The sequence below is a fragment of the Toxorhynchites rutilus genome, chromosome 2 (genome assembly GCF_029784135.1).
Source record: "Toxorhynchites rutilus septentrionalis strain SRP chromosome 2, ASM2978413v1, whole genome shotgun sequence".
NCBI classification, from domain to species: domain Eukaryota; kingdom Metazoa; phylum Arthropoda; class Insecta; order Diptera; family Culicidae; genus Toxorhynchites; species Toxorhynchites rutilus.
Window position 1 is genome coordinate 334,861,292 of NC_073745.1, and position 26,667 is coordinate 334,887,958.

The following is a 26,667-nucleotide window of genomic DNA, read 5'->3' on the forward strand; positions in this document are numbered from 1 at the left end:
AAACTTGAGAGAAGAGAGAGTTGATTGTTGAATTTTCTGGATAAATAAGATAATGAATCGATACCTTTATGCTAAGATCGTGGAAAACATAACGCTACCAAATGCACATGAGAAATGTCGCTAAAAGGATAGTTTACAGATAGTGTTTGACCAAAGTATCCATTGTTTCTACCTTTTCCCAGGGTATTCGATCGGGACGGCAACGGTTACATCACACGGGACGAGCTTAAATCGGCGATGGACATGATCGGTGAGAACGTCACCGAGTACCAGCTGAACGAGATGCTGGAGCTGGCGGACGCCGACAAAGATGGCAAAATCAACTACGAAGGTAATGGGGTAATGGGGGAACGGGTGCATACTAAACGCTTCCATTGGCCAGTTGGAGTTGGGGTGTTTCATGAGCTCATTCGTTGAAGAAGTAGGCCAAACATAAGCAAGAAAAAAATATGTAAACTGATCTAGTATATTGCACACTCAATAGTTTCATCCAAAAGTGGCTCACAAATGCGTTTTGATTGTTTATGTGTTTGAAAATAAAATATTGAGCTGTCCGCGCAATGCTCGTACACTGCTAATCAGCATGCTGTATCTTGCGCCTAATCGAAGATGCGCTCCGCATTTGCAGCTTTAGTAGTGTATTTAATTTAGGATATTCAAAGATATTCATCTATTTTTTCGGTAAAGTCATCCACATCTACTTGTTTTCGCTAGAGCCTCTTCCGGTGCGTGTTTGTATTTTGTCCGGTATGTATTGCCAGAGTGGAGTGAAGTGAAGTGAAGTGAACATCATCGGCTTGCCGTAGGCATCATTCAATGTTCCGCGTGTCCCGCATAATCGCTTGTGTGCCAATACTTCACCACACAGAGCAGTCTGCTTTAAATCATTTATCTGCTGTTTATCCCACAGACTTCCAGAACTTTTTCCTTAACAATATCGACACATTCGTGCAGAGCGGGCGGAAGTGAGGATCCGATTGTGGTCAAGGATTAATAGTGTTGAGACGTTTGTTGTTCTAGCGATAGAAAACCCGGAAACAGGTTATTGCCAATAAGTTGAACATTTTCATTCGAAATAATTTGTAAGCCTAGTGTTAAGCCTTTGTTACTGGAAGTACTACTATTATCCTATCATCCAACTTGTAAATACATCGGATCCAACGATCCCATAAATGGAATTCGGGAGTTGTAGGTTCTGCAGAGAAGTCACCGACAACTATGGAAATATTCAGGTTTGACGATACGATAAACACGTATCCTACATTTTAATGCCGCAATAAATATATTTACAATGCTACAAAAATGCAGATTTATTTATTTTTTATTTGCTGATTCATTTTTCTTATGTAGTTTTCTGTTTATTTTTAGCAGCTGGACGTGCTTCCGACGGATTTGATAGGTTATAATAGCATGCATTCTAATTACAACTTTGTTACATTATGCTGGGGTCGCCAAATAATCGTAATGTTTGATGAACTGTTTATTTTCAGGATTATTTAATATACTAATTCTTTATTCCTAACATGTATTTGCTATGAAGTGATATGGATGAACTTCTTCTACCTTTTCTTTTCATTTGCTCGGGTTGAAGCTAAGCCTTGAAGAACGGAGCTTTTTCAGGGTGTTGACTCATAATCCGAAATAAAATGTCCTGATATTCCCTGATTTTATAGTAATTTTCCAGAAATAATCCAGACGAATACAACTGGAATGTATATGCAAATACTTCGAAAATTCAATAAGACAGGACAGGAAAATTTACAACCGTTTGTCAACATCTTCCAATTAATGTTTTTTTTAAGTTTTTAACTTGACAAATTCACCCCCATTATAAATCAAAATTTGAACAAAACTAATATTTCTTCCAAATTAGAGAAACAAGTACGAAGTCAAAATTTTTAAATGATTTTTAACATGCTGTAACTTCGTGAAAAATCAGCACATGAAAACGGGATGTACATTATTTCCAAGCTTCACTTTCAAGTTTCAGAATATTTTACGTAATCATTTTTATCTAAGTGTGTAGATGTAGTGGACCACAATATCGGAAAGAAATAAAAAATCGATTCCTTTCTGTTTTTCAAAGATTTTGTGACTTACAAAAGCTTTTGCTAAACAATTCGATAGCAAATCCAATCAACCGTATCAACGAGCTTTCATTTGATTTCCAGAACGTTCCTTGAGGACCTTTCCACACAAAGATATTTCCTTCGATGCTAAACATGGGACTGGAAGATTGTTACACCTTTCAGCAGGATAACGATCCAAATTATACGGCAAAAAAAGACGGGTGGGTAATGTCGGGGACATAACCGGAGTGACGTAGGACTATACAAAGGGGACAGCTTTTGTTAAATATATATTTTAAATATATTGTTTTATTTTCTTCTCCTACGTGAATACCTACCTATCTACCTATAAAATGGATTAGTTTACTGTTTACTCTTTATGAATATATTGATGGTTCTGAGAAGAACCTTTGGTGTTGTGTTTTTGTTATCACTCGATATTCCCATCTTGTTCGGCTAAACCTTCCTGTTTAGCTATTGCGTTTGCCACTCGCCACAGCTTTCACAGTTGGAAAATTTCTTCCCATCCAGCTTTGTGACATGTTGTACAGTAAATTACATTCAATGCGACGTGCCGAAGCGCCACTCAGTGTCGCATTGGAGGCGATTTTAACCTGTAATTGAACATTTGCGATGACAGTGGTACAGTGTCGACTTTCAATGTGGGGTCATAATTTGGATCTCTATGTTTACAAAATGCCAACTAAATAAGTCGCATTACATGTCCATCCAATTAGCTAATATTCAATAAGCTCAATAAGCTCAATAAGCTCAGAACAACTGCCAAATTCACATACTCATCACATCCTGGCAAACAAATGATGAAAAAATCAATTTGTGTTTTATTATTATTTTGGATAATGTTTTAGAAAGCATTGAACTGTATTTCCTAAACTCTTTTTTGGAAGGTTTAATGGCCCTGAAAAGCGCCTTGTTTTAAGGAATGGTTCCAATTTAGAAAACTAAGTACTCGTGGTTTTGAAAAAAACCATTTCGAACGCCCTCGATGCCGATGTTCTGGATTTGCCACCAAAGCAGTTTGTATAAAGAACAAACTTTTTTCTTCTGCTACCTGATGCCGTTTTGCGATTGCGTTTGCCACTCGCTGCAACTGCCTGTTGTTGTCTTGATGTCCACCGAACCGAATGTGTTCTGTTCCGAATGCGGGTTTTCTTATCGTCGCTAGCAGCTTTGCCAGCTAACTCGATCACTTCGGCGGCCGAAACTATATAACGCCGACTAGGTGGACTGGTGCACTGGTACTAACGCGCTCGGCCTAGCTACCCTTGCGGGGAACTCCAGATCAACACGGTTCGAGCGGGATTTTGCCTTTCCCTTCACTTTTCCTCCTTTACCATGTCCAGACATGGCTGCTTGGGTTGGTTTGTTGATGTGTTGTGATGCGAACCGATGTGGTGTACGGTTTGAATGAGAATGATCGTTACGGAAGGAAGGAAGGAAGGTGTTGTATTATAGAGACTTTAAACTTTTGCAGTTCATTCGTCTCTAGCCTTGAGAAAGGCCCTTTGAAAACTCTACTCTACTCTATTACTCTACTCCAGCGCTACCACCTCCGCCCTCTTGCCTTGAGAAAGGCACTCGATCCCTCGCCGTCCAGCCCGTCCAGCAACGATGTTGTCCAGTCGGTGTCCACACAAAGAATGATCGTTACGGCAGCGGAGCGGGGATTTTTAAGCTGACTGGCTGGCTCAAGAATTACGCATGTGTGAGACTGCGACCAATGTTTCGTTCATTTTTTTCTTTTTCCTTTCCAATCGTGCTTCATTCTATTTCGCTGCTGCTCTGGTTGCCCGTTTTGGTCGGTACGATTTGAGGAGCACAAAATGGACCAATCAAAAATGGGCACATAGTGCATTTTGACAATGCTTGATATTCACAATTATTCAATTATTTATCTCAAGAAAAATGAAATGTTATTCGTTATGATAGATGCGTAGATATATTTCCTATCAATTGATGCAAAAACCTTTGCGATCTATTGAGAAATGCTCGAGTTATAAGTGTTCCAAATCTTGCATTTTTTCCTACTTGTTCAGTGCCTAGATTTCCATTTCACCCCCTATATCTTCCGTTTAGACGTAGTCCTACGTCAAAAAACACTGGCATTCTTCCGATCGACCTCAATTAAACCCCGTGGAATAGCCACTCCAAAGTTCCAATTAGAACCCAATAAAAAATCTTCGGGCTATCCTCAACAATAAGGTGTACAAAACGGGTGTAACAAACGAACAAGTAGCTCTGCAAAAGGACGATTTGGACCCACATCACTTTCGAAACCTCGTCATAAGCATGTCACAAACACTTCGAAACTCATGAAAACGAAAGTTACTAATCGTTCATTCTGAAAATACGCATAGCATTTTGTAATGTTGGTACATTTTGCGATGAAGTGCTCCTCTAATTTACCCACACCTTCGATCGGCTAAAAAAACGACTGAATGTATTAATATTAAACATGAAACGTTAACAGATATTTTGGGAATAACCTAGGCTGAAATTTTTTCCCTGCTAGCATTCAAACTAACTGCAATATTTGCAAAATAACAATAGATTTTCTAAAACAAACAAAACCCCTGTTTTTCCAATTTTTTAAAATCGATGCAACAGCATATGAATCGATTTCTACCTTGACATTCCACATCGCATCTTTACCCGTGTTACATCGAGAATAAAGCCAATAGTGTTGAGAAGTTTCCTAAGTGATTTAATTCTCCAAACAAGCCACATCCAAATGGTCTTCCCCAAAACCAAAGTGCCAAATTATCCCTGATATGTTGATGTTGATTTCTGAGCTATCAACATCGAGGCCTCCTTCAGCCAAAGAGTTCACCAATCCTGTCAATGGTAAGAGCCACCAGTCCACTTTTATTTCCCAGAAGTCCAACCCATTGTTCCCTGTATTTTAATCAAAGTTCTAGCTTCAGATAGAATCTAATTTTAAGTTTCCAATTCTAATTTTCAGATTACAGAATCAAGATTCTAGATCCAAATTGAAAATCAGTTTCAGGCTATGCACTCTGATTTTTAGATTCTAAAGGGTGTGTCACATCAAATTGCATCACGGAAAAAACGCTGTAGAAATTTAATTTTTAGGAATTATATCTTCAGTTTTCGCTTATAATCAGATAAGAGTGTATAGATCACGTTGGCCATGCTTCACTGACAATTTTTCGTAAATTTGGAAAAATGTCGTCGAACGAAAAAGAGCGTCGTGAGTTAATCCTGCGCACTCATTTCGAGAATCCGGAGTTGTCACATCGGGACATCGGTAAGATGCTGGGAATCGTCCAATCCACGGTCAGCAGAGTACTAAAACGATACTTCGAGAACCGGAAGGTGAAGAACGGCAAAAATGGATGCTCCGTCAGTGAAAAAGATCAGCAGCAGTTTAGACGTGATCCGAGAATTTCGGTCCGGGATGTCGCCAATAAGCTGAATTTGTCAATTTCATTCGTCCAGCGGACCAAGCAGCGGGAGGGCCTGTGTACATACATGGTTCAGAAGGCTCCTAACCGCGACGAAAGGCAAAATATGGTGGGGAAGACGCCCGGAAGCCCGGAAGCTGTACACCGAAATGCTGACGAAGCCGCATTGCCTGGTAATGGACGACGAAACCTACGTCGAAGCGGACTTTCGTCAGCTGCCGGGCCTGTTGTTCTTCTCCGCAGAGGACAAATTCAGCGTTCCGGAGGAGATTCGCAAGCAGAAGCTATCCAAGTTTGCCAAAAAGTACATGGTGTGGCAAGCGATCTGCTCTTGCGGAAAGCGGAGCGCCCCCTTCGTGATGACCGGCATGGTAAACGGGCAGGTTTACCTTAAGGAGTGCCTACAGAAGCGCTTACTACCACTATTGAAGCAGCACGAGGGCCCGACCATCTTCTGGCTGGATCTCGCTTCGTGCCACTATTCAAAGGACGTGTTGGAGTGGTACGAAGCCAACGGAGTCACCTTCGTGCCAAAGGAAATGAACCCGCCCAACGCGCCGGAGCTTCGCCCAATAGAGAAATATTGGGCGATTATGAAGCAGGCCCTCCGGAAGAACCCAAAAGTTGTCAAATCGGAGGCGGACTTCAAGAGAAAATGGATTTCTGTTCAAAAAAAACTACAACCTGTCATTGTACAGAACCTTATGGACGGGGTAAAGAGGAAGGTGCGAGCATACGGGCTTGGGCTCGAAGTATGAATAAAAAGAAAATGCCAAATGTTGTTTAATAGTTTTTATTTTACTGTCTAAAATTTTCAAAAGGATCGGTCTACTGGGCGAATTTTTACAGCGTTTTTTCCGTGATGCAATTTGATGTGACACACCCTTTAGATTTAAATTCCGGATCAAATTTTTGTTTAAAGTTTCACCTTTTTTTTAGACAACAAATTTTATTTCTTGACATTTTAGATTTCAAATTCCGAATCCCAATTAAAGACATGCATTCGATACTGACTTTTAAATTTCATGTTATCATACTATCTTCAGATTCCAAAATGTGATTCCAGTTATTATTCAAATTTTCAATTCCACATTCCCTAATTCAGATGCCGATTCAGATTTTTTCCGTTATTAATCATTTCCGTTATTCTATTTTTTTAATTCCAGAGTCATGATTCCGTTTTAAGATTCTTGATTCCAAATTCTATGCACACAATACTAGATTTAAAATTAAATTTAAAGATTTTCAATCACGAAAATACTACAGGAGAAGGTTAAAATTATGAATCTATATGTCGCAATTTACACAATAAAACAAATGAAAAAAATGCTGCTTAAGATAGAGCTATTTTAGTATTCAACTTAGTTGATGTTAGACATTCTATATAATAGTTTAAAGGAAAATGCAGCAAGCTAGAATTGTCAATCAAGGAAAACTTGACAGTAGTATTTCTTCTAGAATGATTTGCTTGCAGGCTAAGAAGTTTGTACCTAAATTTGGAATTCCTGCGTCGTTCAAGTTCAGTGATTTTAATCTTTAAAAGAGGTCGGAATTCAAAAACTTAGGAAATGTAACGAAAATTGTCATCCGATTTTCGATCAATGAATATTTTTTTTAAAAATGTCTGAAGACTCGCTATGTGACCGATGATCAGGTATATAATTGCGACGAATCCGGCTTATTTTTGACTATGACTTCCAGACAAACATTACGTCATTTGGAGGAAAAAAGCGTAGCCAATGATACTCTCATGGATAACTTTCATGCTATGTTCCAATGTATCTGGCACTTATAAATTTCCATTGATGATAATTGGGAGACCGAGGAACCCTCGATGGTTTTCTCTCGAGGATCCGCTAATGTCTGAATGAACCGTCTTATCTTATGAATGGGTCCAAAATCTGTTTGTTCCGATATCTGACCCGAGAAAGACAACCTTAGGCCGTTTCATGAATAGATAACTGCACTGTACACTATTGTGGAGTGGAAATTTGTTCTGCTAAAGAACTGATAAGAGCGTTTTTCTGCCGCCAAATTCAACATCTACTGCCCAACCAATGGACTAGAAAGTAATTCGAAACGTAACACTTATACACCAAGGAAATTTTCAAAATGGCAATCATGCTAAGTTCAGAAACACTGGACAAGGCACTGGAAAAATAACATTGTAAGATGTAGTATTTTGGCTCCTTGAATCTTGGCAGCACGATTTGTCAACCACAATCACGGAATCTTGGAAACAAATAAGTGTGAACCAAAATAAATATTTAATTAATGAAAATGAAATTGCTCTATCATTTTTTTATGAATTCCTGTCTATGAATCAAATAGTAGTACCGGAGCTCGAAAAAAAGGATATGAAACACAAAACTTTCCAAATTAATATTTGAATTAATAGATGAAATTGATGAAGTTGCCGATGTTGAGGAATATGAAAAAGAAGAAAATGAATGGATACAGTTATCAACCGGAAATAGCAGCCCTGACAAATGCGATAAAATTACTTCAACAGAACACAATCCACACAGAACGGCAATTATCAATACGATAGAATGAGCAGAACAAAACAACTCAGATTTAGGTATACGGTCTTTGAGAAAAATACGAGAAATTGATATAAGAAGAGCATTGCCATAATAGTTTCTCCTTCTTCTTGAATGGCGTTCACGTTCCCTGTGGAACTTTTGCCGTCTCAACGTATGCATTAACTAGCGTCATTTATTAATACTTAGTTGAGATTCCTTAAGCCAAATAACACGCCTTGAATGTATTCCGAGGGGCAAGCTCTTGAATACGCGTGACCACAGTGCAAGTCGAAGGAAATTTCTTTGACGAAAAATCCTTCGGCCAGAACGGGAATCGAACCCGAACACCCGGCATGATAGTGTGAGACGCTAACCACTCGGCCACGGGTGCACCAATAGTTTCACTCTATTTTGTTCTATTGTGTTGTTCCACGTGTTCATGTGATAAATCTATATAAATAAAAATTTATGGCAAAATCTGTTGGTAAGCGGAAAACCCGTAGAAGGGATAGTTCGATTTTAACCTCCTGTATTTTGTTGTATTCGTCTCTTCCCGTAGATCAATATAGTGGAGAGAAAAATCGGAAAAAATTCGGAAAATCCTGAAGGATGGGCGGAAAATTCGGAAAATTGAATTCCTACATGTTCGAAAATTACATCATAATAAGCGTTGTTAGCCCATTCGATATTTGCGCTATCGGAATTGAGCTTTGTTCGTAAGTGGAAATGGATTTTCAAGCGAAATAACGCATTTCCATATCTTATATCTATAAATAAAAATGGAAGGCCAAAAGTGTTGGTAAGCGCAAAACCCGAGGAAGGAATGGTTCAATTTGAGTCATCTATATTTCGTTGTATGCGTCTCTTCCCGTAGATCAATATAGCGGAGAGAAGAATCGGAAAATTCGGAAAATTTAATTCCCATATGTTCTACAATTAGTTAAGCATGGTTAGTCCATTTGATGTTGGCGCTAACGAAATTGATTTTTGTTCGAAAGTGGAAAAGGATTTTCAGACGGAATAACGCATTCCTATATCTTTTATCTATATAAACAAAAATGGAAGGCCAAATGTGTTGGTGTGCCCTAAACCCGAGGAAGGAATGGTCCGATTTGTAATATTTTTTATCAAACATGTATTCCATGCAACGGAGAAACATGTTATTTCCAAATGCTTGAAGAATCTTGAACGAGAATTGTGTCTGAAAATAATTTTATATTATAAGGACGAATTTTTGTAGAAGTCCTAGACAATTTATAGTAAAAGGAAATTTTAAAAAGTCAAAGGGTAATCAATCAATGAAGAGTTCAGTGATTAGACTCACTAACGTCCACTTAGTAAGAAAACGTGGATGTTTGAAAGTATTCAAATCAAAAAATCTATTTTGGGCGGAACGAAGTCCGTCGGGTCAGCTAGTTGTACAATAAATGTTTTCCTATAAATTTCTGCAGGTTGAACGAAAAATAATGTTTAAATCATACATATTGGAGAAAAAAACGTTTTTGCGTTTAAATAAAATATCGGTTTCAAATATATTACGTTTTCATTATATCACTCGAATTATTTTTCTGAGCGTGATGTAATCGATACGTCACTGTATTTTCATAGTAAAATGTGAAATAGTTAATAAAATGGATTTTTTATATCTATGATATAACCGCAAGGTTGACATAGGACTTTCGTTGACTTAGTAATCATTTGTTTATATTGATTCAATTATTGATTGAATGAGTGTTGTGTTCGTACCCGTTTTTGTAGTCCGTGCTACGTAAACACATTCCGGCTCCTCGGTTTTGTAGTCCGTGTTGGGGAAACACATTCCGGTATGTACAAATGCAATCAAGTACGAATGTACCCGTAGCTTGCATGCATTTGCAATGCTAATGTCCCCGCACCCGTTGATTTTGAAGTCAGTGTTAGGGAAACACATTCATTCCAGTATGCATTGAAGTCTGTGTTGAGGACTAGAGATGGGCAAATCAGCTCATCATGGCCCAGAGTCGTTCAGCTCATACAAGTGAGCTGCTCATTTGGAACAGCTCTTCAGCTCAGTTTAATTTTGCGGTTGTCCACACAATTGCATAACTACCATGGGACATTTTATAATGTGCATTTTCTTAATAGACTGAAAGCAAAAAAAAACCAATTTAATTTGTAATTGTACACAAACCAAAACTAGTATGAATTCTAATAAAATAATATACAACAAATATTGAATGCTAAAATCCAACATAGAAGATGCTTAAGATATGCTGAACTTCAACAACAGAAAAACCAGCAGTAACCAAATAAAATGCCTTCAGAAATATTGGCCGAGACAAAGTTTTTTGATAAAACTACCGAGATATTTTTTTTTTGCATCCCAGGATATAAAAATAAATCCACTAATAGGTGCAACGAGAAATAATTCTTCGCTATGACAAAGGTAACAATAGAACCATTATAAATCATCAACATTTATGCCGAGTGGTTTTCTGAATTGTTTTGATTCGGCACGCGGAAATATATTTATGTGTTTCCACAGTCATGTTTAAATAACAATATAATATAGTAATTTCATTTACGAGCATATAATAATATTTATTATTTTGTTTGGCGATGTAAGAAAAATTTAATGGAGTAACGAACGACTGAATATCTTCAAAACAAGAACCTTTTTCCTATCTGGCTTCTCTGCTAAAGCTAAAGAACGAAGAGGGACACACGGAAACAAACTGACGTCATATCATAAAGCGCGGGAGACGAAAAATTCTTTCGCGTCTCACAATTCATACTCTCTGCAGCTTTTGCGCTCCACAGCTATGCAGCTCTTCAACTCAACAGCTCAGCAGCTCAACAGCTCAGCAGCTCATCAGCTCAACAGCTCAGCAGCTCATCAGCTCTCCAGCTCCGTAATGAACTGATGAGCTGCGTTGTTTTAATTGCGAGCCGATCCGAATCCGTTTACTATGATGAAGCGATTCGAATGAACAGCTCATGAAATGGCACATCTCTATTAAGGACACCGTTCTCCGCTGTTAACAGTTCGGCTGAAAAGTTTATAAGGCCACACAGCAAAACTATTTTTTTTTTGCAAAATTCAATTTTATTGTCCAACAACAATTGCCTTCGAGAGCGATACAGCGATTGTACCGATCATGAAACTTTTCGATATCATTTTTATAGTACTCTTTCGGTTTTTCCAAAATAGGCCTCAGTTTCGGTAATCACTTCATCATCGGTCTTAAATTTCTTGCCAGCGAGTATTCTCTTCAGATCTGCGAACAGAAAATAGTCGCTGGGGGCCAGATCTGGAGAATACGATGGAGCAAACAGAAGCAATTCGAAGCCCAATTCATGCAATTTTGCCATCATTTTCATTGATTTTTTTCACAATAACAAAAGTTGCTTCACTCTCAATGCTGGACTCACGAACCAATCGACCGATTGATATCAAATTATGACACGTATCCATTGAAAGATGATGCTTTGTGGTAGTCAAGTAGATTTTCGCAAGAGGCGCCATCTAGACGTCAACCTTATGAACTTTTCAGCCGAACTGTTAATCTGGTTGCTTCTTTTGGTCGGTACCATTTGAGGAGCACAAACCGGACCAATCAAAACGTGGCAATTAACGCGTTTGGATAATGCTCAACATTTCACAATTATTCAATTGTTTATCTGAAGAAAAAAACTTATTCATTGTGATAGACGCGTAGAAATATTTCCTTTCAATTGGTGCAAAAATCTTTGTGATCTATTAAGAAATACTCGAGTTAGAAGCATTCCCATGCGATTTCCATGCAAGACTGCAGGTGATTTTTGTTATGGTAAAAACTTCCGCAAACTTATCACCCGATTGCAATTCCTACCAAAAATGGTCCAGTGGTTCATTTTTCTAATCATTGTGAGCAAATTGTTTTTGTTTCTAGAAACTAATTTAGTATATTTCTGTAGTACCAAATCTGTTGGGACTCTACTGATACTTCCAAAATACGTTATTTATTCATGAGGTTTTCGAATCGTTTTCCAACCATTTTTTTATCGGAATCGTAGATGACAGGGTCATCAGAGGTTGTGGCAATCAGAAGCCTTCTACTCTCGCGCTGCTTGCCCTTCTGATGCCTAACTCCGCTCATAGGGAAAGCAACAACATGCACTGAAGTAAATGTACACAGAAAACCTGGCTAATTGAATACATCTTTTGTATTATTAACACATAAATTACCGAAATAGTTGAATTTTTAATCTAATTTAAATTGATTTTTCCCTAATTGGTGACGAAACTCTTTGATATTACCTGATTTTCAAGATATTTCCAGGTAGTCGAAACCCTGTTTTTCAAAGTTCCCCAGTGAAAATTTTTTTTTCACAACAAAAGTCGGTGGAGTAACAACAACAAGTTACTCAAAGTTTGAATAAATTCCTGGTCATTGCATAATATATAAATACAGAAAAGGATAATTACGATTAATATTAACGATGCTTTCTAAAATTCACATATCGGACCGGTCCACAGCCACGCACTGAGCAGCTTTTGGATGCAATTAAACGCTATACTAGCGAGTGTTTGCCACTATCTCATCTCATAGACCTATATTCAACAACCAATATCAAGTCATTCATCTGTTCGTCCATTTTGCAGAATTCGCCCGGTTGCTGCTGTAAGAACCGTTGTAGAACTAAGATCCCCGCACAACCACCCCTCACGAAGCGGAAGCGGCGAAACGGCGTCGTGATAGGAGATCCCAATGGCGGTGTGGTCGGCATCAGAGACACGACACCGGAGGAGGGGCCTCGGGCCGACTCCTTTTTTCCCGGGCCGGGGTCTCATATCACTGCGACTGTGGAAGTATGCATGCGGCGTGGAAACACGAACACAAAATAGAATTGAGTTTGATTTTTAGCGGAGTGTTTTTTTGCAATTTATTGCAATATATCGCGCGAGATAGTGAGACAGAGAGCAAGAGTTATCACGGAATGAGAATATTTTATACGCATTGTTGAATACATAAATCGAAATAGTTATGAGCGGCGGGACATATGAAGCAAATTGACAGTAACACATACAGAAAGACAGTGTCTAGTTATCTATGTGCATATTGTTATTTAAAAATTGGATATTATATTAGCGTTAAGAGCATAGTTAGCATAGTGTCGTTTTTATCATTTTGCCCTTTTGTTCGTTTGATTGTTGTTGTTATTATCAAGAGGTGCAGCAGATAGATACATTACGAATAAAAAAACATTGTTAAAAGTAAAATTGAAATTCCTAGCATTAAACTCCATAATACTCCAGATTAATAATCGAACGCATCATAAAACCCAGCGCAGGTATAGCGAGTTTGAGGTTATTCTTAACGATAACAACTAGAGAAACTATTCAGCGTAGAACTGTATGTTTTGTTACTCGTGTAACCCCAAATATGTATTTGCACGACTGATCCATTCAAGTTTCAAGTTTTGTCCAAGCAAAACAAAACTATTTCTTGAACCGAATTTGTGAATTTTCAAAGTTAGGTTTGTTTCTAATTCAACTCAAGAGGAATACAAACGAAACAAATGTGGGAAAAGCATATACGTTTACTGCTATAAAGAAATAACAAACATTAGCAAACAATATTGGAACAAATATCATACACATAGGTACGAAGAAGTATAAAAAAACGCAGATTGAAATTTCCCATGAGCAACTAAATTAATTCATCAAAGAAACCAAGTGTTACAATACTAGTCACAGATTGTGTGCTCGTGAGTTCATTGTTCCAATGCACACGAACACTGCTAGCTGCTGATGTTTGCTTCGGGTATTATTGTTTATTGACCAAAGGTAGTCTAGATTATTGATGTGACTAAAGGATCCGGCGGGCCAACGTTCCCCCAGAAAATACTGGAAAGTGGATGAGCGGCAATCGTGTCACAATAATAGCGGCACCTAGCATCCGATAGCGAAGTCTTCGACTATGGTATGGAGTAATGAAGCTTATCTCGCCATTGTAAGACAAATCTGACGAGGTCAATAAGCCGGTTGCTGACCCGACCCTCTCCGATATTTTTGAAACCTTGTGCATACGATGGCAACTGCCCAAAATCACAATTTTCATTATCATATGACCAGTTTTAATTACGACTGATTTTTTAGAAGGGTGTATCCAGAATCATTATCCTTTTTGGCATAGAACTATGTATTTGATTTCTATATAGGGGGATCACTCTACGAAAAATGTAACGATTTATTAAGAGCATATTACTCAAAATGGTTATTGCGACATATGTTGTGTTGTATACCATTAGACAGGAAATTTATCCGGATTTTTTTTTGCTTAAAACATGAACAGTGAATATAGTAAAAAAAGTTAACAATTTGACGATTTAATTGGGTATGCTTTCTTTTGATTTCACTATCCACTCGCTTCCTCCCCGATGCAACGAGCAATCTTTTTGCCTAATTTCGGGCGTTAGCTCATAATGTGAGTTGATGCGTAAAATGAATTATATTCCATTCGCCGATAATAGGCATTACTTTTATATTATATTGTATGTTGTCCAATCAATTTGTGCTCAATTCATGTTTTTATCGTGTAGGTCTCACTACTAACATTTTGTGTAATTGTGGTCCAGGATGTCATAATATCGAGTATGTTGTTTGGTTATGTAAAAATGCAATAAAAATTTTATATGGCTGCTGATTTAGAAGATCGAAAGGGTATACCCACGTAAAAAGATTATGATAGCTTGAGTAGTCGCGATCTTACAGGGCTAGAAAGTTATTACAAACAATGTTCCGGACAACGTGGTAACGAAAGGAGATCATGCTATTTCTATCTATAATATATTTTTGTAGTCATAGATTGATTTGACTCAGGCTTATGTTTATGTAGGTCTTAACTATTTAGACATGTGTTTAAAAATGATACATGATGGCCCTTTGTCTTCCTCTGCATGATTGAATAAATAGAAGAAAAGGGTAGTAATGACTTTGATGGTATTTTTGTGTACATTTTTGAACAGAATGCGGTACCGAATTCTACCACGTTATGTCATCTAACCCGTTTGAAGGATACAAGTACATACAGAAAACGGTTTTCCAGGGCATCCATTTGATGTATCAAAAGAAAAAAAAATACAGATTTTGAAAAATGAAAAACTCAATTTAAATGCAATTACTACACACAATCGCAGTCCTATATCAAGATCCCGTCCGTGCCCCTAGGCTCAGACCCATCAACTTTTTTTATTAAATCGTGACTCAAAAACCAGACGTCCAATTATGATCTGCGGCAAAGCTGTAGAGAAATTATTGAACAATTTAGTAAAAAAACACCTTGATACACCGTTAAAAATCATACTCAAAAATTTAATTCATTGTAAATCGAATTCTATATCTTGAACGATCCTCCCTTCGATATTTTTAAATGTATTTTTGTTAGAAAACCCTTTTAATCTTCAAAACGGAGATATGACTATTTATAAGTCTATTAATCGTTACCATTATGGAAAGGTCAATGAAAAATTTAATGTACATGCGATTCTACATGAAAAACTATTTATAACATTTTATCCTAGGACTAACCGTTTTCAAGGAAGGAAGGAAGGTATTGAATTAGAGAGACTTTAAACTCTGAGAGTTCATTCGTCTCTAACGTTATAACTAATTTCATTTAATGAAAATAATGTTGTGTGAAATTTCTATACAGCATCGGAACCTTTGTCGTAATGTGCAGCAGTTGTATTGATTCTCTTTTATTTCATGTACATGATTTCCATTGTATAAAATTGATCGACTAACTCGAGAACGGTTAGCCCAAGGGTAAAACGTAACATATACTTTTTATGTAGAATGACTAGATTTAGAGCCACGATTCAAAAAAATAAGAATGATTCTAAAATTGGTCAAATGATAATGAAAATTGTGATTTTGGGTGGTTGCCATCATGTGTATATATAAAATCTGCCGGCTGATTCGGCATGGAATTGATCTTGCTCTTAACAAAACCTGCAACAAATAAACATTGGCTCCCTCTTTCTTATAATTTCCTTTCGCTCGGGAAGTTCCTTCCTCTAATCATTTGACAACGATGTTTGCTTCTCATTACCCCAGGCCGGCGGAGGGATGCCCAGTTTTCTTGTTTCCCTTATCATGTAGAGAAAGGAACAAGATTCTTCATAATAGATCCGCTATTGTGCCCGCGTGGTCCTTCGGGAATAAGCGTTCCGAGCTCTCGAATTCTGCAAAGATTATTCAGCAGTTCCGATGGTGGTGTAACGTCAACACACCTGGAGTCCTGCACACCCTAGACACATTGCCGGGAACTGACGACATATGTGAAGATCTACTTGTTAGTCGAAGGCCAACGGAACCTGCGACCGAGGAGCGTCTGGCGGCAACGTGGATTGCTCATCTGCCGGCAGCGGATGTCCCTAGGCGTGTCAACAACGATCTAGCGTTGGCGTTCTCTTTCTGTTGAGGAACGATGAATTCCTCCCTCTAGATCAAACGCTGTTGCATCGCCGTCTGGTTCATTCTTCCGATCAACAACTTAGTCATGTTAGCATGATGAGGTCCACGATCGTTGTGTATCCGATCCGAAATTTCCTCCGTATTCGATGTGTGGCCTGGTCCATTTACATCTCTAGTAACGTCTGTGTAGCCTTGTTGTCAGCTTCGAAGATTGAGCGTTCGGCTCGGTAGTCTACTTCGCGATCTATTTTAATGTTCTGGATCGAATTTTCCTCCCGTTATGGCAGGCAGGAACGTAAGACGAGACTGTAGTCATTGGATCCATATTTTTTTCAGAATGAGGGCGTCTCATGAGACTCGGAACGGTTTTCACGCGAGGCAAGGCCTCGTTTTGACACCCAAATGGCCGAAGTTGATCAATTATGTGTAGGAGTGTTCTCGGAGATGGTTGATCCCATCCGCTGCTGGACTCTTATCGATTGAAGATCCGCTTGTCAGCGGTTGATGCATGATGCAAACCAGAATGTGTTCCCCTAACACGGACTACTGAATGGAACAGCCTGACGAAATCGTTATTCAGATACATGCACTTGTGCACACCGGGATACAAAAGCGGGTACCGAGGCTTTATCATCACGATCAGGATGTAAGCAAGATACGATGAATTTCGATGTCATCGGTCCTTGTCAGGGCTACCATCTGCTTGTACTAGAGGGTTCATTCATAAATTTCCTAGTACTACGCTAACAATGCGGTCGTGTCTTCGGCACCGCCTCCTATGTTATTTAATACTGAAATATTTTTTCAACTGTTTTTGCGTTATCCGCAGTTACCTTACCACCCAAATCCGCGGATAATCGGAATTCTACACCACAATGTTTGACTGTTGGAACCTGGTATCTTGGATCTTCGAACGATATCTGATGGAAATAACTTGATGTTACTTCCACTGTACACTTCCAACTTGTACACAGTATATTCTCGCAATCAGCCTTCCACTAACGTTTGAATTATCTGATAAAACTCAAGCGCGCCTTCCAGTTCTTGATAAATATCAGCAGCTTCGCGTCACAGAGACTCAGTTTACACCATCTAGGCGTGACACACATCGGGTTATCGGTCGATAGGCTTCAGGTTTATTGACTAACATTGTTTTAACCTCCTCTGAATGCAGTTTGTTGTTTAGCATTTCGGTTGCCAACTGTTGATATTCATCAATGCTACAGTATACTACAATTATCAATCAGAAGTATCTTGAAGTAACAAGCCAGACACAAATTAGTGTATTAACGGATGTTTTCAGGATACGATCTGTGTTTGAAAATACATTTGTTCATTACTTGGACGATAATAGATTAGTTATTTTAACATATCGCTTTACCTTCTACTTGAATGCCTTGGTTCACACCAGCATTACGCTGCCCATTTTCGCATAGACGACGTAATCACCAACACCATTTGTGTTCTGAAAACGCAACGTTTTTTGATATTTTTTAGCTTGAAAGCAGAACCATGCACATTTCCAATTGAAAAATCTGTCCAACTAATGAATATTATCGGTAAAAAGACAACCTAGGAGATGAGGTGAATTAAAACATACTTTTTCCATTTGGAAAATACTTACGTCAAACGTCAATTTATGCAGACAATCATCCACTTCAATGAACATTTGCTCGCATAGTTTCACGTAAGCACTAGGCTGTTTCGTCTGTAGTATTAGCATTCACAGCATTCCGAAAATAGCCATAACGTCCTCATCGGTAGTCTCAGTGGATGTCGAATAAAAACAAGTAAACTTGGAAGAAATTTCATGAAATATCTGAAAGAGGTGCTCCGGATTTGTTGTGAGTCTATAATAGTTATGGAAGGTAAAATTTATCCAATTCATAGGCCACGTCAATATTCTTTTGATTTCATTATTCATCTGATTATTTTCATTATAACATTGATGTTTCATTGAAAATTTCTTCTTTACGTTCACGCGGTGCTGTGAACAGAGAATAGTAAACTATACTAACAGGCTTTTCAATGGTTTCTCATATTCATCTATTAGAAAACGGTAAATAATAGGATACTATCAATATTCAAATGTAGATGTAGGCTAATAGCCTCAAATACTGATAATTGTTAGTTTTCGAACTTAAGCTTAAAGAATTTTTTTCGTTCCAAGTTATTTATGACCATAATCAATTTGCCAATCGTATATTGACTCATTAAAACGATCCTATGACTAAACCGATTATACTGTTCCTAACTTTGTTCTACCGCTCATCAATAATATCAATCACTCCTTTCAATTAGAAAGTTCTCAATTTTGCGAACTTCATAATGAGAGAAGACTGTTATCATTGATCATGTTGGGTAGCTTATGCTTGGAGAGCTAAGTGCAACGATTCGTTGATGCTGACCTTGATGTGAAAAATTTTGAAGACTTCCTGAAGAAGCCTGAGGATGTTTGCGTTGATATCGATGCAGAAGAAGCTGAAAAAGGATTGGATGCAGCTAGGAAGTTGATCTTTAAATCGATTCGTCGTGACTTCTATATTAAAATGGTGAAACATTCGTTGAAACAGGTAATAGAAAAGGCTTGGGTTACGAATTTTGGCTACTCAAGTCGAATATAAATAGTAATTCCATGGGGCAAATATTGAGTGAGTCGGATATAACTTGGTCCCAGATGTTGGATATCGAAAGGCGCGATGGGAAATTCTTGTATCCATTGCTAAGGTCGTTTGTAAGACATTTTTTGCGGCTCTCCAAAGCTAATATCTTATAAATAAATGAACTGAAAAAAAAGACAAGTGTTGAGCGAATATTTTCGCTTTACCACTTTACCACCAACAAAACAAAATCCTGGAAATCGATTCGTTCACACAATTATGGACTTTATTTTGAAAGCGAGGAACCATGTATCGGCTCAAGGAGAAGCGTCAAAGATGAAGTTGAAGGAAACTTTGAAGGCAAAGTACAACAAAACCACGTAAAAACATCGTACAATTTAGAGGCGAAAAACTTTCCTATGATTTATTTTGTTGTATTGTCACGACTTCAACAACCCATAAATAAGAAAAATAAGTTCAAAGTGAAAATGAAGTTTTATTTTCATTTTTTTTTCTTCCCGATACAGTTTTTTTATACAGATTTTTTTGGCTAAAAATACAGATGTACAGATTTTTTCAGAAAATGTTACAGATTTAAATGTGGCAACCCTGGATAGCTGTAAGGAACTACGTCAGCTATACGTTAAATTTTATGTGGAGGCGATTTGGCGTAGTGGTAACATTTGGTGTAGTGGTAACCTCCATACCTCTCACGCAGAGATCACGAGTTCAATTCTCACTCCCGACAAAGTGACGAACCAGCCGAAATGTGTTGAAAGTCACTATAACAGAGAAAAAAAAACCTTTCTTTTTATAGTGAATTTCAACACTTTGGTTGGTTCGTCAATTTACTTCCATTTCGGAAAAATGTCAGGAGTGAGAATTGTGAGCCTTGAGTGAGATTAACACCAAAAGTTAACCGTTAGCACATGTTTTGGCATCCCGATTTATTAAATTAAATGAGCCTAAAAATAACAGAAAATGCGCTACTCCTCAACACTTTTATATCATGTGTATAATATATATGCTATTTCAATAGAAAATCAATTTGAGCGAGCAAAACAGGAGACACATTGCAAATAAGCTTTTCGTATAGTTTGCCGAATACACGACCGAGACCGAGATGGATATAGATCTCATTTATGCTCTCCTTTTTACTATCAGCAAACACTTTCTGATTATTATTACTGAATATCATTACGCAATTATGCAACAGCATCAGTAGCTATGTGGATATCGTGGTAGTGTTGAACAACCTTGCATTCTAGCCGGTCTTGGTTCGATCCCCGTTTACATCGTTTGGAATTTTTCTTTTGGGTGCAATTCCAAAAGAGATGAAAAAAGAAAACAAAAGAGATGTCTGTTCCCATACGTACAAACATTTTGAAGCTTTTGAGACAGATGATTTTAATTGCTCATTTGACACGAAAAGGCATCTTTTCTGCCGAAGACGAAATTCTAGCAACGCTAGTTTGGGTGTACAAATGCCAGATCGCCTCCCTAAAATATGCATCTAAACTGTGATTATTCGGGAAGGTTTTTTTTCTAAATGGCTCGAATGTTTTCGATCAAAGAATGTTTGTTTGCGTGTCGCAGCATAGCATACGTTGTGTAGAATGCGTAGTAACCAAGAAGTCGATTTTGTCCATTTTGTCACTTACGTCACCTATACGAACATGGGCAGTACGACTCTTCCCTACTTCATGGATGGTTGAAGTTTATCACCGGAGATCTATTTATCGAAAGATTTTTTTTTATTTTTGATCTGCATTTGTAGATCCAACACGCCATTCATATGCTGTTTATACGATAAAGTGTACGATTTTCGAAATCCGTTTAAACTTCCATTCGAAATTCGTTTAAACTCATTTTCCCTTTTCGTGAAACGGGGGTTAATTTTCTGTTGTGTAGTAACAAATGAAGCAATGTGTCATCTCATTTATAGTCTAGCTGTTTAGGCGATGATTCTGACAGATTGAACACCAACATAAACATTGATTCCATGGATGTTTCAAATGCTAGATATCGTCATAAGTAATCCTAGGCGACAAGCATCGTTCATTAGTCTTCCCATATATGGTAGTACTCCAGGGAGCGGAAGTGACTTTTCTGATAAGAAATCAGAGACTAACCTGAAGAACTTCAGTTCATCCTTCAACTCTATTTTACACGGTCCACCAATTCAAACGAATGGAATGGGTCTTCTGCAGACCACTTTTTGTCGTTTTGACAGTTAACCACCAGTTCTCCGATGAATGGCTCCCAACGCTGACATGCGACCCGCCGGTGAAATTGGCAGCATCTTTGAAATCGTACGACCTTGTCATTAGCTACAGGGAGCTGAACTTCTTGGAGTTGGTGCAGTCTCGCGGGCGGAGGCTACTAATTTAAATACCCTGATTTCGGCTGATTTGCAGCTTATTGAATGTCCGGCTTCAGAGAGTGTCAACGGTCCGCATTCTGGTCCTTCTTGGACAGTGGTAATCGCGACCAATCTTGCTAAACGACATGTGAAAATTTAATCGATTGAAGAACGCAGAGAAGCAAAACTATTCAAAATTTGGAGAAAAAATCATGTTTGGGAACAAATGAAAAAAAAAAACAAAACGGTTGCGTTAAGACCCTGAAAAATTAGTCGATCATGGTTTCATGGTTACCCTATACGCAATCAATTTCTTCAAACAATAACACCCGAAGCAGGCACATATGAACCGGCAGCTTCCACATGTTTGCTCACGCAATAGTTTCACGCACTGTAGCAATAACCTCACCAATAATGATCCGTTCGGGAATAAAATCCAAATGTAGCAACGCGTATTTACCCTATTAACACCAACCTTAATCACACCCTTAATCGTAAGAATGTGTGAGTGTTGCACAAAGAACCTGACGTAACGACTGTGTGATCTAAACGTCATCGGTTAAACCCAGTGTGCGATTGTCAATCCACAACACACGAACACGGAAAATTAAACCGAAGCAAAAACAGTTCGAGCGATGTCACTTACTATTATAATCGTAATGTTACGTAGTTGTTGTTGATGAGCAAGTGAGCAAGAAGAAAACAATCTGAATATAACCGTTAGATTGGCTAAATATCTAAGGGTGAGTTCTCCATCGGGGAGAAATTACAGGAAATCAAGTTGATTTCTTCCCAGTGGAAACGCACCATAAGACAGTTAAAACGCTTTTTATACACGCGCATTTTTGCCCACAAGCCCAAGTTAGGCCAGGCCTACTTTATGAAACCAAAAATGGGCCCAACTGTTGCAAGAAACAAAAAATACGGTCAAATTGGGTTTCAAAACAATAAAACAAATAAATTGAATTGACTGATTTTTACACGAAAAAAAAGATGAATAATCTATAAAAATGAAATTATTACGGTTATTATATAAAAAAGTATATTATCAGACACAAAAAAGCAAAAGGGCTTAAGGTCGCTGAAATATTTTTAGAAGCATTGTTTTAGAAAAATTCGTTCCAATATTTCGAAAGCAAGATCTGCGCAGCTAAATTTTTACTGCGGGACACGTCCACAAGAAAACACCGAGAGAGAAAAACACCCGTGTATTTCCATTTTTCCTCCCTGCATCCGACATCCGATCACTGCACCCAAAGGAAGTTTTTCTCTAAGCAGTAGCAAAATGTAATATTCCCCACCCGCACTGCACTTCTAGCCAGAATTTTCTCCAAAGAGACATTACAAATGTTCTAAAAGAGCAGGAACACGAATTTATATTCGCCGCACTTTTTCGTTTTTCGGCGCGTGGTTATTTACAGGAACTCTCATTTGTTATGTTAAATAAGCTATTCATTAAATCAGTTGCGACTAGGTAAATACTCACTATTCAAATGATACAACCGAATACCCGTTTCGAATCCAGAAGCTAACCTACGTGGTAGAAGTTTAAAAAACATATTCAAACGGAATGATTGTATTTTTCGAGACCTTTTCATGTAAATACTTAATATATATTGCGTTCTGTCTTCTATTGAATGTCTATCCAGCTATAGAAGCAATTGAAAAAATAACATATAGATACATATATCCTAACAAAACTAAACCTAGTCGAGAAAAAAATATCTAAAAGACGGTACGGTTGACCACAGTCAACACAGGGCTAGAGCCGAATAGATAAAAAAAAAATCGAATTAGGCTCAACCTCCGCTTCGAAAAATCTTATAAGTTTCTCATCGCAGCCTATAGCAGCAAAAACATATCAGTTCTGGTAACTTTCTTTCGTCAATCGCCGATTTGAGCATTTTCGAAGGTTGCCCCCCTAAAGTTTCGACACCAACAAATAGAAAGCACTCCCACACAAAACCCCACAGCCCCTAGAACCCTTAGAAAAATACCAATAAACGTAGCGTTTGAAGAGATCAAACCAAACACACAGTCAGCAGAGAAAAAAGTAAACTTTTAAAGAATAATATCGTGGCCTTTATAACAAATCAAAGCGACACGGAAGAAAGCAAACACAAAACAAACAATTGTGGGGGAAGAATCATTGTTACATTTTTTTTTTTTTTTTATTAACGCAGCGTTTTCGCCAAATAAGTTATCGGTAAGTTTTGTTTGAAGATATTTTTGAGAACGATTTCATATTTGTAGATGAAAACACAAGAGGAAGAAACACGCAAAGATGACTAATTTGAATGAGTATTGTCATTTAAATTTGCGCTGATTTTATTGAAATTTCGCGTGAAAAAAAACCAATAATAGATTAAACAACAAATATGAAATACAACAAATTAAGGTGGTGTCAACAGCGCGATCTTGAAGCGGGGTTATAAATGTGTTGATCGAAACCAAATTGAAATAAACAAATAATTATATCAAATCAACAAATGAAAGGAATACAACAAAAAATATTCGCGTAAAAAAGGGTGAAATAGAATAATAATGGTTGTTAGATTTATTGTTTGTACCGAGAAAAAGCGAAATTGTTGACGCCAGGCAGTTGGGTACTGCGTCCAACAGTGCTGCCGAACGGTAACTGAAGATGAAGACACCACAATGCAGCAGTTTCGATGTAAACCAACGGAATAAAATGATAAGGTGATAATAAATCATGCTATTTTACTGATTATGACCGTTGCTTGCGTTCATCCGAAATCCATCTGTAATCAAGGTGTATTAGACCCATTTCCAGCGTGACGTGACAACGCTTTGAATTACTAAAAACAGAGTTGTTTCTCCCGTTTTCATGTATAAATCACACGATTTCCAAATAGTAAACGATTTCAAGGTAAAATTGAGAAAATTTTACCACAAGAAACATCAGTTGGAAAATATTTTACAGTTGAATTCGCTCGTTGTCAGCTTAATAAATTTGTACCGTGACAACACCTGTCTTTTTGCGGTTTCCGACTATTGAACATTAATGTTGTATTTTCTGTTCCGTTTCAACACAAACAAATAAACTTTGTTCTAAGATTTGTCGACAAAAAATGAACGTAAATTCTTGTACCGTTCTGAATCATATTTCGGACGCTTAAGGCATATGATGCAGAAAACAGATCTAAACTTAATCCACAGGTATTATTTGATTGATATTTTTAATAAATTAGTTTAATATGCTTTTAAGCTTTCTACTTTGGTACCTATTTGATTGAAAACATAAAAAAATCATCGAATAAAATGCTTTTCAAATGAAGCGAATAAGAATCAAACTTTGGACACTAAATCAAATTTGGGACAGATTGAATTCAAATTTCGGACACTTTATTTTGTAATTTTTTGGACGAAAATTACATTACACTTGATTATATGTTATAGTCAACTGCGAAACACTTACCAAGCAATCACAGTAAACTGTTAACAATGATGAGAACTGATGAAACACGGGAGAAATTTAAATATTTATGAAAGGGTAAATTCTACGTCCTCACGCTAAAGAAACGTCAAACACAAACGATAACGAGTAGTGTTGTAAGATTTCTGCCGATTATGTTATAATTTAAATGTAGTTCTCATGTGATATGATAGTGAAACCAAGGGATTACTCTAAAGAAGCAATTGTGATAATAATTTAATAGTTATATCATCAGTGCATTAAGCATTTCAAGATATTAGAACAAAGTGCCCGAAATATGATTCAGAACGGTATATTAATTTTTTCAAAAACTCACAACAATTTTGCAAAAATCGGAATGCATTTTGTGACGTGACAACACGCTTTGTGTGAAAAAACAGTCTCCACAAAGCGTTATCACGTCACACAATCAATAAGTTGTATTAAAGTGAAGGTGGAAGCAAGCCTTTGTAGTAGTATAGGTAAACCCACGTGTAAAATTGGAGTAATAGTGTTTGTTTCACATTAGTGTAATTTAAAATAATCCATACTCATATTATTTGTTTCGCGATCCATTTTTTGCTGTGTTTTGAATAACAGCTCAGAGAGAATTGCAAAAAGCAACTGCTGCTATGATTAGGGATGTATAAAATGCAAGAGTTTCTTCTGCGGACAAAATTTTCTAAGCGATATAATTTTTACACCACATAATTAAACATGGATTTGGAAGTGGATTCCAATTGAATATCTCGCTGTCGGGTATGTTTTTCAAATCAGATTTACCTGTAATGGTTTATTGTGAATTCCAAACTTATTTTGAACAAAATGACAAAACGCACATACCGCTATAGGCCACCAACGACCAAGCACTTCTTTTTTTTTTTATCCAAAATATATATTTTATTAAGGCTCATATGGCGTCAGCCTAACGGGGCCGGGAGTTCAATATTCCGACAATGTTTGCTTACAACTATGTTAGTAATATGTAACCGATTACTCGCGGTTGGCTCGAGGTTAGTATTACAAGTGTTCTCATAATTGGTATGTTGCAGTCTACGATGCTCTGTACGTGTGCCCGACACGGGATACTTCCTATTGGGATGCAGCTGACCATTAATCAGCAACGCCCCCCTATTCTGTACCCCATATCTAGCGTGGTGCGTCTTTCTCGACTCGAGGAATCCAGGATAGAATGGTCACTAGCCGGCGAAAGCACTTCTTGTCGAGACATTTATTGTCGTTTCGAGCTAAAAACGCTCGAACACAATGTTACGTAATGTCAAACTTTGCTCGAAACTCTACTACTGCCTTATTCGTTTCTCTCGTTTCGAGTTCGCTTCGAGATCCATAATGGCAAAAGTGGTCGAAACGAACAAAAATCAATCGTTTCGAAATGCGGAATACCACCCCAGGTCTTGTTTTTTTTTTCAGCGATTGAACAATGACTTTGCTACCCTCAATTAGTTGATGAGCGATTAATTTCAAAAATCGGGGATCACTATGTGCAGTTTCGACGTCCGGGCGCGACTCTTAAGTTTGGGGTCATAATTTAAGTTCCATACTCGGAAGTTTAATCTCTATCAGAACAGTAGGCACGAAAGCAGTTTTAAAATGTTAAAATTTAAGTGAAATTTTTCCATTTACCGACATTTCTACGATATTAAAACTCTTCATTATCATTCATTCACTTCATTCATTAAAATCATTATTAAATACTGTAAAACTATTAATCTATCATATAAAACACATACTTCATACAAAAAAATTAATTTTCATTCACAATCTTTAT

At 37.5% G+C, this 26,667-nt stretch overlaps 2 protein-coding genes across 8 annotated transcripts in view; both read left to right on the top strand.

Annotated features, from left to right (window-relative positions):
- LOC129771581 (calcium-binding protein E63-1) overlaps nt 1–24,173 on the top strand; it is a 236,331-nt gene extending 212,158 nt beyond the window's left edge. For 6 of the 7 annotated variants that reach the window (XM_055775369.1, XM_055775370.1, XM_055775367.1 and 3 more), the window contains 3 exons: nt 183–331; nt 911–1,232; nt 12,665–24,173. In XM_055775369.1, coding sequence (XP_055631344.1) covers nt 183–331; nt 911–969 — 208 coding nt within the window. In that variant the 3' untranslated portion in view covers nt 970–1,232; nt 12,665–24,173. The remainder of the gene's footprint in view (nt 1–182; nt 332–910; nt 1,233–12,664) is intronic. The other variant, XM_055775368.1, reaches the window with a different exon arrangement.
- LOC129771579 (epsin-1) overlaps nt 1–26,667 on the top strand; it is a 280,095-nt gene that overhangs the window by 120,345 nt on the left and 133,083 nt on the right. The window lies entirely within an intron of this gene.